The sequence below is a fragment of the Oryctolagus cuniculus genome, chromosome 1 (assembly GCF_051225735.1).
Source record: "Oryctolagus cuniculus isolate XC-2025 breed Fujian yellow rabbit chromosome 1, ASM5122573v1, whole genome shotgun sequence".
NCBI classification, from domain to species: Eukaryota; Metazoa; Chordata; class Mammalia; order Lagomorpha; family Leporidae; genus Oryctolagus; species Oryctolagus cuniculus.
Window position 1 is genome coordinate 155,150,283 of NC_142867.1, and position 14,286 is coordinate 155,164,568.

Sequence of the window (14,286 nt, forward strand, 5' to 3'; positions counted from 1 at the left end):
GAGCTGGTCACTTGATGTAACGTACTTAATGAATATTGACGCTTAAATTCTTGGCATCATATGCATGGCAAGGAAATGGGAAAACAGTGACACACTGAAGTAAGTGTGTGAAGTAAGTATTTCCAGGTTGTTGTCTGGTTCATAACCACATTCCTCCTTCCCCCTCTCCTTGAAGAGCTAGAGGATCTCAGAACACGTAAGCAGCTGGCCACTGAGATGCTGCAGCTGTGAGTATAAACGTGGTGACCAATATGTCTATTTTCATCCCATATTATTCTTAGCAACATATAATTCTCAAGACATTAATTTTGTTGGTTTAGGCAAAAAATGTGTTTTATGAAATGTTTAGAGAGACCATGTTAAACTTTTGAAATTTTTCAGTTTTGTCAACCTGAAGTCCCCAAAAGTATTTATAAATTCAATCAACCAAACTCTCCAAAAACACTTTTATTTGACACTTTATATTATGTATTATGTGCCAGGCACTGGACTAGGCATTTACAAATATTAACTAATTTAATCAGTTCCAATAACACTATGAAGTGGGGGCTATTCTTATCACCACATCATAGATGAAAACCTTGTCCAAGGCCACAAAATAGGTACCTGTAGAGCCTGAACTTGAACTCTGACAATCAGATCACAAAGTCCTTGCTTTTAACCACACTCAGGCCTTCATACAGAAGCACCATGCATAGCCATTATGAGGTGTCAGTCATTCACTCCTTCCTACCCCACACCTCAGTAATGCAGTTCAACAAAACCAACAGTAGCACCTTCTACTTGCAAAGCATACTTGCCCTCATTTGGTCCACATAACAACCCATTAGGTAGGACTGGGTTATGGACATATGGACATGCCTCTGTTTCACAACCAGGCTCAGAGAGGGCAAAGGATTTGTCACAAATCACAAAGTAGCAGTGGAGCACTCCTGTCTCAGCTGTTGGAGTCCAACTCTGGAGATCCTTCCTTCACACATATTGCTATAAGCCTAGTGCAGCCCAGAAAACTTGATATGATAGAGCAGAGTCCTGCTGGCTTCCCTTTAAAAATGAATATATCTGGCTCACAGGTAATGCTGTCGCAACCCGTCAGATGTCTTTACACTGGTCTATCCAGTCCAGCCAGATATCCATGTGGCACTTTATTGGACTGGAGCTTTGGGCAGAAATAAGAACCAAACAGAGCTGGGTGATGCCAGGACGACATTGCCTTGAAGCAACACAGATGAGAAGTGGGTTAGCACAAAGAACCAGCATCCACAAGTGGCCCAGGGCACTGCCTGCTCAGTGGGTCACTAAGACTGGGGTTGGGCATCACTGTCTCTGTCACCTGAGGGTAGATGTGTAGCTAAAAACTGAACCCGGGCCTCAGTGGGGCACATGTCAGCAATGGCCCCACAGCATCCAGCTCAGCCCTTCGAATCTTGTCTGTCCCAATGGCTTTCAGGAGGCTGGATCACTTTGGAATATGCCTTGGAACATCCAACCCTCCACAGAAAGCGGCTACCAAGTCACAGAGCAAACAGAACAACTGAATTTCTAGTATTGTCCAATGGAAAAAGACTATAAGACTAACCTAGTTCTAGAATGATGTGTGAAATCTAACAACAGGTACAGCACGGGCATTTAACCAATTAGGAAGTCCATGGAAGCCAGTATTTCCTCTTATCTGTATTAAAGGGAGTAGGTGTGACAGGAATGTTGGGGGCCACAGGGCTTGGGGAGGTCATTACCAATCAGCCTAGGATCCTTGGGACCAGGGCTAATAAAAAATACAATGCCATTTTAAATACAGACTATTGTTTTTAAATTTAATGAATTAAATATGTATTTTCTCCTGTAGATTCAATAATAGCAAGATAAAAGGGAAAAAATGCAGTGGAGAAACTCTATCCCAGAGCTAAATTGGAAATAAATTAATCAATGTATCAATTAATCAGAAATATTTGGGGTGGGCACTTGGTGTAACCATTAAGATGCCACCACATCCCATACTGGAGTGCCCAAGTTCAAGCACTGGCTCTACTTCTGTTCTAGCTTCCTGCTGTTGCAAACCCTGGGAGGCAGCAGCAGATGATGGTTCAAGTACTTGAGTCCTTGTTACCCATGGGGGAGACTAGGACTGAGTTCTGGGTTCCTGGCTTTGGTCTAACACAGTCCCAGCTGTTGTGGGCATTTGGGAAATGAACCAGCAGATGGAAGATTTCTGTCTCTCTGCCTCTCTCTCTCTTTCTCTGTATGTCTCTACTGGTCAAATAGATGAAAAAAATTTTTAAATAAAAAAATATATGATTGGGGGCCGGCACCGTGGCACAATAGGTTAATCCTCCGCCTGCAGCGCCGGCATCCCATATGGGCGCCGGTTTCTAGTCCCAGTTGCTCCTCTTCCAGTCCAGCTCTCTGCTGTGGCCCAGGAAAGCAGTGGAGGATGGCCCAAGTCCTTGGGCCCCTGCACCCACATGGGAGACCAGGAAGAAACCCCTGGCTCCTGGCTTCAGATCGGCATAGCTCCAGCTGTTGCGGCCATTTGGAGAGTGAACCAACACTGTCTCCCTCTCACGGTCTGTAATTCTAACTCTCAAATAAAATAAATAAAATCTTAAAAAATTTTTAAATATACTTATTAAACATCTGTTGATATAACAACCACTACTCCTTCAATACTTCAATAATAGCTACTCCTTAAGAATGTCAGCAACTTCATGAAATTAACGTCATTTAACTCATAAAAATACTTTGGAAATTATTCTTCTTACTTTATAAATGAGCACACAGAGAGAAACACGTTAAATAATTCCCTCAAGGTTATCCCAGGGCTAAAGAGATAGAGCATAACTAGAGTTCAGTATAGGCTCTGACTCCTGTGTTCTGCCTCCCAAGACACTACGCCACAAGCAGAACTGAAACACCAAGCGTGGAGGTTCAGAGGTGGGAGAGGCATCCTGCTTCCAGGTGGGGTGGTCAGAGAAGTCTTTACAGAAGGGAAGTATTCACTGCACACTTAGAAGGGATAACGACGTGGTTCACAGTTTTCTGAGACATCTTCCTCTGGGCGTCAAATCTAAACCGCATGGCCCAGGAAGGAGGAGCCAAGCCCAGGGGCAGGAAGTGTGGCTGGACCACAGAGCACTGTATCTGTAGTCACATAAAGGTTTGAGGCAGGTGGTCAGGGCACAGCCCCTTTTGAGGAACATCACTCCCACTCCCACAGAGAACACAGACCGAATGGAGAAGCCCGAAGTGAATAAAGGCAACAGGTCAGCAGGAACCACAGCAGGCGGAGGTCCATGAGAAAGGACCAAAGGTCACCAGGGGAGACGGGAGAGTCAGGAGTCACCTCAAGTTCTAAAACTAAGTGAACGCAGGTCCCAGTCTAGAATCAGGGAGGCCACGAGGATGGTCACTTCATTCAGTGGCTAGGGGGCCGCTGAAGACCACCTACTCTACCCCATCCTTATCCTCCCGGGGGTGGACAACCCAGGAAACAACTGACAAGGACAGTCAGAGCACCAAATGATAGCCCTTTCTGTGAGCAAACTTCCGTGGGCCTCACACCTTCCTCTTGTGGGCTTTTCTGTGGCCTCCCTCCAATTCTTATGCTTTAGTCCTAACCCCAAGTGCCTTAGAACATGACAACACTTGGAGATGGAGCCTTCAAAAATGGGTGGTTAAAATGAGGCCGTAGGGTAGGCGATAATTCAGTGACTGGTTTCCTCACCAGAGGAGATGAGAACACAGACAAGAGAGAGGAAAGGAAGGCCTTGCACAGACACAGGGAGTAGGTGGCCATCTTCAAGCCACAGAGGGAGGTCTCAGGAGACACCAACCCTACTGACACTCTGCTCTCAGATTTCCAGCCTGCAAAACTGGGAGAGCGGCCATTTCTGAGGGTGAGGGAGCCAGGGTGAGGCATTCCATTATGACAGCCCAGCCGATGACGACAGCACCTGTGCCCTCCCTCCCCAACACAGAAGGGATGTCACCAGAACCTCTGGGTGACAAGAGTAAAATACCCACCCCATCCTTCTCTTGTTCCAGAAACATTTTGTTTACAAAGTCTTGGAAGCACTCCTCTGAATGCACACCCATCCCATGTCATATACACTCACCACGTGGTGGCGGGGCTTACACATTTACCTCCTGCCAGGATTACAGCAGGGTTCTGCAGGGGAGTGGTGAGTATTATTTGTAATTCTCATTGTTGAATGAGGAGAGTAAGAAAAGTCACTCAGCAAGTAAATGACAGACGTGGGATTCAAAGGCAGGCCTGGGCATGATGGCATTGAATCCATGATCAGTGCCACTCAGTGCTCAGATACCCTCTGATGTGCCTCTGACTCTGGGGACAGCAAGGCCAGTGCCAGGGCAACCCCAGGCGAAGGCCACAGCAAGCTGGCTGCACACAGACAGCAACCTCTGGTCTCCAGCTTACAAGAGAGTAAAGGCAATGAAGGCAGTCTTCCTGTCTTGGCTTCATTCCCCTTTGCCTCCTAACTGGACTCCCTGCAGCCCTAAACCCTCCTGGACTCACCACTCTCCAGGTACGTGTCCTGGCTTGAATATGATTTGTGCCCCCAAAGTCATGCCGGAGTTCCATCCTCCAAGTCTTAATAAAGAATGTGTGAAAACTTAATCAGACCTTGGTGTTTAGAGGTGGGGCCTTCGGAAATGGTTAGATTACATTAGCTCATGGGGGTGGGCTCCCATGGCTGAACCCAGGGGCTTTATAAGGACAGGGAGAGAGACCACACAGTCAGTGCACCTTCACCGGGATGTGATGCAGAAGCCTGCGTCATGCTGTGTGGACTCCAAATCTTCAGGCTGAGCCAAGATAAACCTCTTTCAAAAGTAGCTGGCTTTTACAAAGGAACTTCTTTGCAGTAACAGAAAGGTGACAAATGTAACAGCTTAGGGATTCCTCTAAGAGTTCACTGCCAACACTCCTGTACGGAAAACTCTCAGATGGCTCCCCACCTCACCAAGAGCAAAATCCAAAGGAGAACCACAGGGCCCCCCGTGACCAGCCCTCCCTAGCATCCCGCTCCCTCATACTCATCTCCTGCCGTGCTCTTCCCCACTCCCTGCACTGCCCAGGCTGCACCTAGAAGGCATCAAGGATGCTCCTGGTGCTTTCTGTTCTCTCTCCTCCCTCACTCCCTTCAGATCTCTTCCCAAACTTCACCTTCATAGAAAGGGCCTTCCCTAAACATCTCCTGAAAACAGCACTCTCCCCTCCATTAACCTCTTAGCCCCCTACCCTTCTTACTTTTCTCCACAGCACTTGGCCCCTGATAGCTCGCTTCATTTTTCTGCCTCTCCTCACTAGGATGCAAGCTCTATGAGACTACAGAGCTGTGCTGCACTACCTCCAAGCTCTGGATACATGCTCTCATGTATCCATGAAACCACCTACGCCTGGGTAGATTTATGGATGGATATGAGGAACAATAACAACAGAAGCAGACACGTAAAAATTGCTCTTGGAGGTTGGCAGAAGACACCATTATGAGGTAGCTGGAGATAGAGGCTGGCATGAATGGGCAGGAACTTCAGAGGGAGGGTCACTGAGACAGGTGGCGAGGGTGGAGACTTAGCCTGCCTGCCAGTTAAGCTGCCACTTAGGATACCTGTTTCACATCAGAGAACTGGGTTGAATGCTCAGCTCTGGCTCCTGATCCCAGTTTCCTGCTAAGCCTGGGAACTAGCAGTGATGACTCAAGTAGCCGAGTTCCTCCTACTTATGTGGGAGCCCTGCCTGGATTGAGTTCTAGGCTGCCAGCTAGAACCTGGCCAGAGGCTGTCATGGTCATTTAGGGAGTGAACCACCATACAGTTCTCTCTCTCCATCTCAAATATATTACTGTTAAAAAGTTAAAAACAACAACAACAAAAGCTAAGTGTCAGTGTTGTGAAATAGCAGGTTAAGCCAACACTTGGGTTGCCAGCTTCCCCTATCAGAGAGCCAGTTAAGTCCTAGCTGATCAACTCTTGATCCAGCTTCTTGATAACGTGCCTAAGAAGGCAAAAGAAGATGGCCCGAGTATTTGGGCCCCTGCTGTCATGTAGGAAACCCAGATATGGAGTTCCTGACTCTAGGCTTTGGCCTGGCCCAGCCCCAGGCATGGCAGCCATTTAGGGAATGAACAGTAGATGGAAGATCTCCTGAAATCTCTCTCTCTCTCTCCTTCTCTCCCTCTTTCTCTCTTGCTCCTTCTCCCTCTCTCTCTCTCCCCATTCCTCCCTCCCATTAAAATACATAAATAATCTTTTTTAAGTTTTTTAAAAAGCTAATAAAAAGAAAAGACAGGCTTGGTTTAATATGCAAGTCACTTGCTGATTTGAAAGCAGGTGGTGGCAGTGTTGGGGGAGAAGCAGTACAAGCAGTACAGATTCCAGGAACATGCAAATCGACCTGAGGACTAGGCTCACACACCTCTGGACTGCAGTGGGAGGGACTGCCTGTGCATTCCTGGGAATTACCTACATCTCTCAAAGAAAAAAAAAAAAAAAGCAGACCATTTAGGCCAAGGAAATTTCTAAATGAAATCACTGTGGGCTGTTTATGTCCATTTTAAAATTACAAAAATACTTACAGTTCTGGGTTCAAACGTATACAAAGCTCTGAAGACTTTAACTTGCCCTAAAAAAGATCAAAAAACAACATCTGATCAATTATTTCATTTCTGAATTTGTTCTAAATAGTATTATGTCGCTCCCCCTCTTCGTGGAGGAACAGACACAGGACCCTGCGTTGTTCTTTTGCCTGCTCGGCCCTCCCCGGGTTTGCTGCTGGTTCTTCCCAGGTTGGCTACCGTCCCTTCCACCTCAGTGGAAGGGCGGTTCCCCCTGCCACTTTCCCCACTTCCGCGGGGGAGTGGCACACCGCCGGCCGGCTCTCTCGGGGGCTGCACAGGTGTTCCTTCAGATAGATGTTCCCCTTAGATGTTCCTGGTGCATGTTGTCTCTCTCCTCCTTTATAGTCCTCTTCCACCAATCCCAACTCTGCTACCCACAGGCCGAGTACGCTGCTCTCCTCCAATCAGGAGCAGGTCCTGCTGTTTATTGGTTGAACTGGAGGCAGCTGTGTAGAAGCTGTTTCCTCCTCTCCCAGCGCCATATTGTGGGAGAGCAGATGCATTGAATAAGTCTTAATTCCAGTAACAGTCTAGTCCAAGTTGCTCCCCACAGTATTATTCATTACATCCTTCAGAATTCCCTAACTAAAAGCCCATGGAAGAAAGTTACTTTGAATTAAGTGCCTTTTCCAAATCAGAGATAATTTTTTTTTACAGGTAAAGTTACAGAGAGTGAGAGAGAGAGAAAGGTCTTCCTTCCATTGGTTCACTCCCCAAATGAGCACTGCCTAATCCAAAGTCCGGAGCCAGGTGCAGGGGCCCAAGCACTTGGGCCATCCTCTACTGCACTCCTGGGCCACAGCAGAGAGCTGGACTGGAAGAGGAGCAACCAGGACTAGAACCCAGCACCCATATGGGATGCCGGCGCCGCAGGTGGAGGATTAACCACATGAGCCACGGTGCTGGCCCCCTAATTTTTAAAATATTTGTTAAATGAGGCCAGCGCCGTGGCTCAACAGGGTAATCCTCCGCCTTGCGGCGCCGGCACACCAGGTTCTAGTCCCGGTCGGGGCACCGGATTCTGTCCCGGTTGCCCCTCTTCCAGGCCAGCTCTCTGCTGTGGCCCAGGAGGGCAGTGGAGGATGGCCCAAGTGCTTGGGCCCTGTACCCGCATGGGAGACCAGGAGAAGCACCTGGCTACTGGCTTTGGATCAGCATAATGCGCCGGCAGCAGCGCGCTGGCCGCGGTGGCCATTGGAGGGTGAAGCAGTGGCAAAGGAAGACCTTTCTCTCTCTTTCTCTCTCATTGTCCACTCTGCCTATCAAAAAAAAAAAAAATTGTTAAATGAATGTAAGGATAAGCACACACTCAGGGGGAAGATATTAGGACCCTGCTTCCTAACTGCAGGAGCCATCTAACAACCTGGACTTAGCTTCTGTCCTATAGAGAGTCTTTCTAACCTTAAAGATCACAGTGTAGAAATATAAAGGTGAGGGGCCCGCGCTGTGGTGTAGCAGGTAAAGCTGCTGCGTGTAGTTCTGGCATCCCAAATGGGCACTGGTTTGAGTCCTGTGTGTTCCACTTCTGATCCAGTTCTCTGCTACAGCCTGGGAAAGCAGTGGAAGATTGGCCCAAGTCCTTGGGCCCCTGCACCCATTTGGGAGACCCAAAAGAAGCTCCTGGCTCCCGGCTTCAGATCAGCGCAGCTCCAGCCATTGCGGACATCTGAGAAGTGAACCAGCAGATGGAAGACCTCCCTTTTTCTCTCTCTGCCTCTCTTTAACTCAGCCTTTCTAATAAATAAATAAGTCTTAAAAAAAAAAAGAAATATAAAGGTGAGCATCTCAACATGAAGAAAACTTAACAGGAGAACAAGGCATTGCTGTGCTTTGAATATTTGGCCCCTAAACTTGTGCAGGAGTTGAAACCCCAAAGATGTAAGGGAAGGTGGAAACTTAATTCAGCTATGGGCCCTTTGGAAATTGATTAAGATTAGATTAAGTATTTGGGGTGGGGCCCCATGATTGAATCCTGCCGGCTTTTTGTTTTATTTTCCAAAATGTTTTATTAATATAAACAGATGAAAATTTCCTAGATACAACTCTAAAAAAAAAAAGACTTCTCTCCTCCTTCCTTTCTTCCTTTTTTTTTAACTTTGGCAATTACATATTTTTAATTTACTTTTTGATCATAGGCATAATATTCCACTAAATATTGATATCAAAAAAATTAAAAGTAGAAAAACCACTATTCAACAGGCATACAGACAATGACTGTAAACATTAACAAAATCCCAATGATATCAGTTTCCCTCATTTTATAGTAAGTCATTTTTTCAATTCAATTTCCTATTAATGTTTAAACTACCCTCAGGTGTGCCTAATTAGTGGTGGCTAGGGTTACAGAGACGAGTAAATATCACATCATCCCAGGACGGGCTTATAGCCTAACAGCTAAGACAGCAGAAGATATTTGTATCTCACTTCAGAGTACCTGTGTTCAGTCCTCTCCCAGTACTCCTGACTCCAGCTTCCTGCTAATGCAGACCCTGTTGGGTTCCTATCATCACCATGGGAGACCTAGATTGAGCACCTGATTCCTGGCTTTGAACATGGCCCAGCTCCAGCTGTCATGAGCATTTTAGGAGGAAATGAGCAGGGAGATCTCTTGATACCCTCTCTCTCTCTCTCCTTCTCCCTCTCCCTCTCCCCCCCCATTCCCCTCTCTCTCCTTCTTTCCCTCTCTCTCTCACTCTTTCTCTCTCCTCCCTTCCTCTCTCTCTCAGTCTGTACCAAATAAATACATAAATATTTTTAAATCACATAATCTAATGATATATATATATATATAAGCCCTGTAAATACAATATAACCTGTGGTGAGTATAATAGTCCAGACCCTCAATAAACACCTGCATTAGTCAGTGTTTCATTACTTTACACCAGAGGAGCCTCTTGGATGGGAAAACATTAATTTCATTCATCTTAGAGTTTGGACATGCATAGCTCAGGATCAGGTGGCCCCATTAGTCTAGAGTTTGGTGGAGGTTTGTGATGGCAGAGAGTACAGTAGGAAAAAATCACATGGTGAACTAGAATCCTGGCAGCTCTTAAGGAGAAAGAGAAAGAGCTAGAGGATCCCCAACTGACAGAGACAGACAGAAACAAACCTGTGTGTTCCTTGTCTCTTGCCTTGAAATGTCCCGTGCCACCTTGGGACTCTGTCGCCAAGAATGACACTAACAGATTCCAAACTAACCAGGCCTACTTCACCTTGGAACGTGAATCTCCAGAACCACAGGCCAAAATAAACCAATTTTTTTGACAAAGTAAGCCCACCCCATGTATTTCAGTATAGTAATGACAAGTTGACTTAAACAGGCATTTCCTGAATGAGAGAGCCAAGTACCTGGACAGAGCCTGGCACACAAGAAGCACCCAATAATTACTCGCTGAATGAATGATCAATGGCTGAATAAAGGAATGCATGGAAGCAAGGCACTTCAGAGAGTCTGAAAACCAGTCGAGTAGACCAGCACTGTCCAATAGAGCTCACAGAGTGACAGGAAAATTCCACATCAGCGCTAGTCACAGGGAGCTACTGAGCACATGAAACGTGGCTCATCTGACTGATGAACTGATTTTAATATTACTTAACTTTAATTATTAAGTTAAATTGCCAAATACATCTGGTGGCTAGCATATTAAAGAATGTAGGTTTAGAACACCAGAAAAGAGGAGATGACATACAGCCCATTAAGGAGGTCTATACAAATCAACTCTGATTCATCTACATGACAGAGTCATTGAAAAAAAGACTGATCACTGTTCTTAATATCGAAGATATGGACTCAACCTAAGTGCCCATCAATGAATGAATGGATAAAGAAACTGGGAGCCGGGGCTGTGGCATAGCGGGTAAAGCTGCCACCTGCAGTGCCGGCATCCCATATGGGCACCAGTTCGAGACCCAGCAGCTCTACTTCCGATCCAGCTCTCTGCTATGGCCTGAGAAAGCAGTAGAAGATAGCCCAAGTCCTTGGGCCCCTATACCCACATGGGAGACCTGGAAGAAGGTCCTGGCTTCAGATTGGATCAGCGCAGCTCCGACCGTTGCGGCCAATTGTCTCTCTCTCTGGTGCCCTGGCTCACTTGGTTAATCCTCCGCCTGCAGCGCTGGAATCCCATATGAGCACCAGGTTCTAGTCCCGGTTGCTCTTCTTCCAGTCCAGCTCTCTGCTGTGGCCCAGGAAGGCAGTGGAGGATGGCCCAAGTGCTTGGGCCCCTGCACCTGCATGGGAGATCAGGGAGAAGCACCTGGCTCCTGGCTTCGGATCAGCTCAGCTTCGGCTGTAGCGGCCATTTCGGGGGTGAACCAACGGAAAAAAGACCTTTCTCTCTGTCTCTCTCACTGTCTAACTCTGTCAAGTAAAAAAAAATAATAATAAAATAAAAAATAAATAAAAGAAAGACACTGTGGTGCACATGGACAATGGAATACTACTCATCTTTTAAAAAAAAGATGGAAATGTTATCATTTGTGGTAACATGGATGGGCCTAGAGGATATAATGCTAAGTGAAACAAGCCAAACACAGATCCACAGGCACTGATGTAGAAAAAAGTCTAAAAAATATTTGGTGAGGAGGCTAGCATTGTGGCATAAGGGGTAAAGCTGCCACATTGCATATGCCAACATCTCATATGGGTGCTGGCTCATGTCCTGGCTGCTCCACCTCCAATTCAGCTACCTGCTAACAGTCTGGGAAAGCAGCCGAGGATGGTCCAGGTGTTTGGGCCTCTGCAGACATGTGGGAGACCCAGAAGGAGACTCCTGGCTCCTGGCTTTGACCTGGCTGAGCCCTGGCCATTGCAACCACTGGAGGAGTGAACCAGCGGACAGAAGATTCTCCTCTCTCTCTCTCTCTCTTCCTGTGTGTGTGTCTGACTTTCAAACAGATAAATACTCTTTCAAAAATGTGGTGAAGAAAAAGCAAGTTATATGGCAGTATGCCAAGCACCGCCCAGTTTATGTTAAACACACACACACACACACACACACCTTTAATTGTGGCACCAATTGTGAGGGCCTTTCACAATCTGGTTCACATTTATTTTCATATTCATTGGATTAGGCATTATTAATTTTATAATCAATGAAAACAGGAACAATCATTTCTTTTGGAGTGGAGAGGAGCAATTATTCTCTCCTTCTCAACATCTTAATATAGAATAGCTCAGAGCCCTTGAAAACTTAATGTGTGTACAGAATAACACTGTCTGCGGTCTCCTTGCTAGTATCTCATCTCTCCTGTCCTACAAGGGCATGTTAACAGGCATAAACAAAAGTACAAACCTCTTTTTATTTGGATTTTTCATCCACACCCTCACAGCCCGGAGAAAGGAAACATCCAACGGAAGGAGGAGCTGCCAGAAGAAATATTTTCTGCTGACTTGATTGTCTCCCTGCAAGTGGAGATTCGTTATCTCCATTATTTTGCACTTTCCAAGAGAGGTTAAACAAAGAAGCAGTGCACTTGTGACCAAAATCAATAATGATACAGCTTTCTGGCTCCTTTGAGGGGAGGGCAGCGATAAGAGGTCATATGACTAACTTTAGAAACAAGATTCAATGTCAAGTTAGGGCTTAGGCAAAACACAATAAAAATAAATGAAGCTGGAAACAAACACACGGAATGTGACTAAACTAGTTTTTTTAGTAATTCTATCTTTTGTGATCATTTCACTTAACATGTTCACAACTGAAAGGGAGTGAAAAATGTATTCCCATTTTGGTTTACGTCAAACAAGTCATCTCTTACTCACTGTATGATGTTGTAGAAAACATTTCCATGTACACGATCTTATTTATTGCTTAATGTTGAGACATTAGTCTCTGTGGATCCATTTTAATTCACTTATTATAAAAGTTATGCCTTGATTAATTCTGTTTCAAAACTGAGTGAGTCAAGTGGCAATGAAAGAATGTAAAAGAAACCAGAAGAAACACCAAAAAAAAGAAAAAACAGGTGGCTGTCACGTTTATAGTTCAACACCCTTGTATTCTGTTTTCAGAACAACAATACCTATTTCACTGACACTTTCATACCACATTCAATTCACCGTTGGGCAATGTTTTGTGGGTCCACAGATTGACAAAGAGCACTGAGGAATGGAAATCAAGGTCCTCTGTGTTTCTCTATCACCTTCCTTGCAGACATCTAAGAAGTAACAGTAAACATCTTAATAGATCACCAAGAGTAGGTACTGATAAATTCCAAATTGTTTAAAGCCAGATTCACATTTGTGAAGTTGTCATGTTCTTGTACAAGAAAAGAGGCTAAATAAGATGTCTTTTCAGGATTCCTTCCATTTAACCATTTTCCCATGAAAGTTTGGTTCCCAGGGGAAGCAGAAGCTAATATATACCAGGGGAAGCACCAGGTGATGGCTCAAGTACTTGGGTCCCTGCCACCCATAGTGGGAGATCCAGATTGAGTTCTGACCTCCTGGCTTTGGCCTGGCCTAGCCCTGGCTGTTATGGGCATTTGTAGAGTGAACCAGCAGATGGAAGATACCTGTCTGTATGTATGTGCCATATAAATAATTTAAGCTAGATTAGTAATCCCCATTTGTTGCTCCCCCACTCGCAGAGGAACGACACCGGACCCTTCGCTGTTCTCTTTCCCCGGCCTTTCCCGGGTTTGCTGCCGCTCCCCCGCTTTTGCGGAGCAGCGGCACCAGCGAGCTCTCTGACCGACTCTCTCAGGGGGGCGCGGCAGCCACGCATGTTGTCTCTCTCCCCCTTTTAAGGGGTTGGGCCAGGAATCAGCTAATTAATGTAAGAGAGTTAGTCTTTTTTTTTTTTTTTTTTTTTTTTTTTGACAGGCAGAGTGGACAGTGAAAGAGAGAGACAGAGAGAAAGGTCTTCCTTTGCCGTTGGTTCACCCTCCAATGGCCGCCGCGGCCAGTGCACTGCGGCCGGCGCACCGCGCTGATCCGATGGCAGGAGCCAGGTAGTTATCCTGGTCTCCCATGGGGTGCAGGGCCCAAGCACTTGGGCCATCCTCCACTGCACTCCCTGGCCACAGCAGAGAGCTGGCCTGGAAGAGGGGCAACCAGGACAGAATCTGGGGCCCCGACCGGGACTAGAACCCGGTGTGCTGGCGCTGCAAGGCGGAGGATTAGCCTAGTGAGCCACGGCGCCGGCCGAGTTAGTCTTAATAGTCTCAGTGGTCTAGTCTAGTCTCGGTAGTCTCAGTACTTATTTCGCCATGTTGCGGGAGACAGGCCCTGCTCCCCACACCCATTACAGCAGAAGTAGGTGCCAGAAGGCCTCTCACCTCACTGGCTTAAAGCCTTGCCAGCCATGCCCTTCCCTTTTCTCTCCAACATCAACCTGCCCCTGTGGAGAAGGTTACAGTCCACTGGTTATCAGCCAAAGGCTGCTGCCCTGGAGTTACACAGACCTCAAACTTCAATCCTTGTCCAGGGCAATCGAGGTAGGGTGAAAGCAGAGGGAGGTACCTGGGACAGAGCCTTACAGGTAGAGGTTAGAGAAATCTCTGCTTCAGAGGCATGTAAACAGAATATGTACTGGTGTACCCATGAGGCCCTGAAACAGCATTTAGAGGACACTAGAGCTTACAATCTCAAACACAGAATTTCGAATCTGTTGGGAGCCATCAAGGGACTGTTCGCTATCAGGAA

The 14,286-nt window shown here is 46.4% G+C and overlaps 1 protein-coding gene across 3 annotated transcripts in view; it reads right to left on the reverse strand.

Moving 5' to 3' along the window:
• The window catches only part of OSTF1 (osteoclast stimulating factor 1), a 60,631-nt gene that overhangs the window by 26,768 nt on the left and 19,577 nt on the right, over window positions 1-14,286 (reverse strand). The window contains exons 1-2 of one of the 3 annotated variants that reach the window (XM_089336717.1): window positions 6,887-6,981; window positions 6,597-6,643 (exon numbers count right to left, since the gene is read on the reverse strand). The exons of 1 other annotated variant lie outside the window; for it this stretch is intronic. Coding sequence is in view for 1 of the 2 variants with exons in the window: in XM_051846611.3 (XP_051702571.1) it covers window positions 6,597-6,643 (47 nt within the window). In the remaining variant the exon portion in view is untranslated. Of the gene's footprint in view, window positions 1-6,596; window positions 6,644-6,886; window positions 6,982-14,286 lie in introns of those variants that run through there. One more of the 3 variants, XM_051846611.3, reaches the window with a different exon arrangement.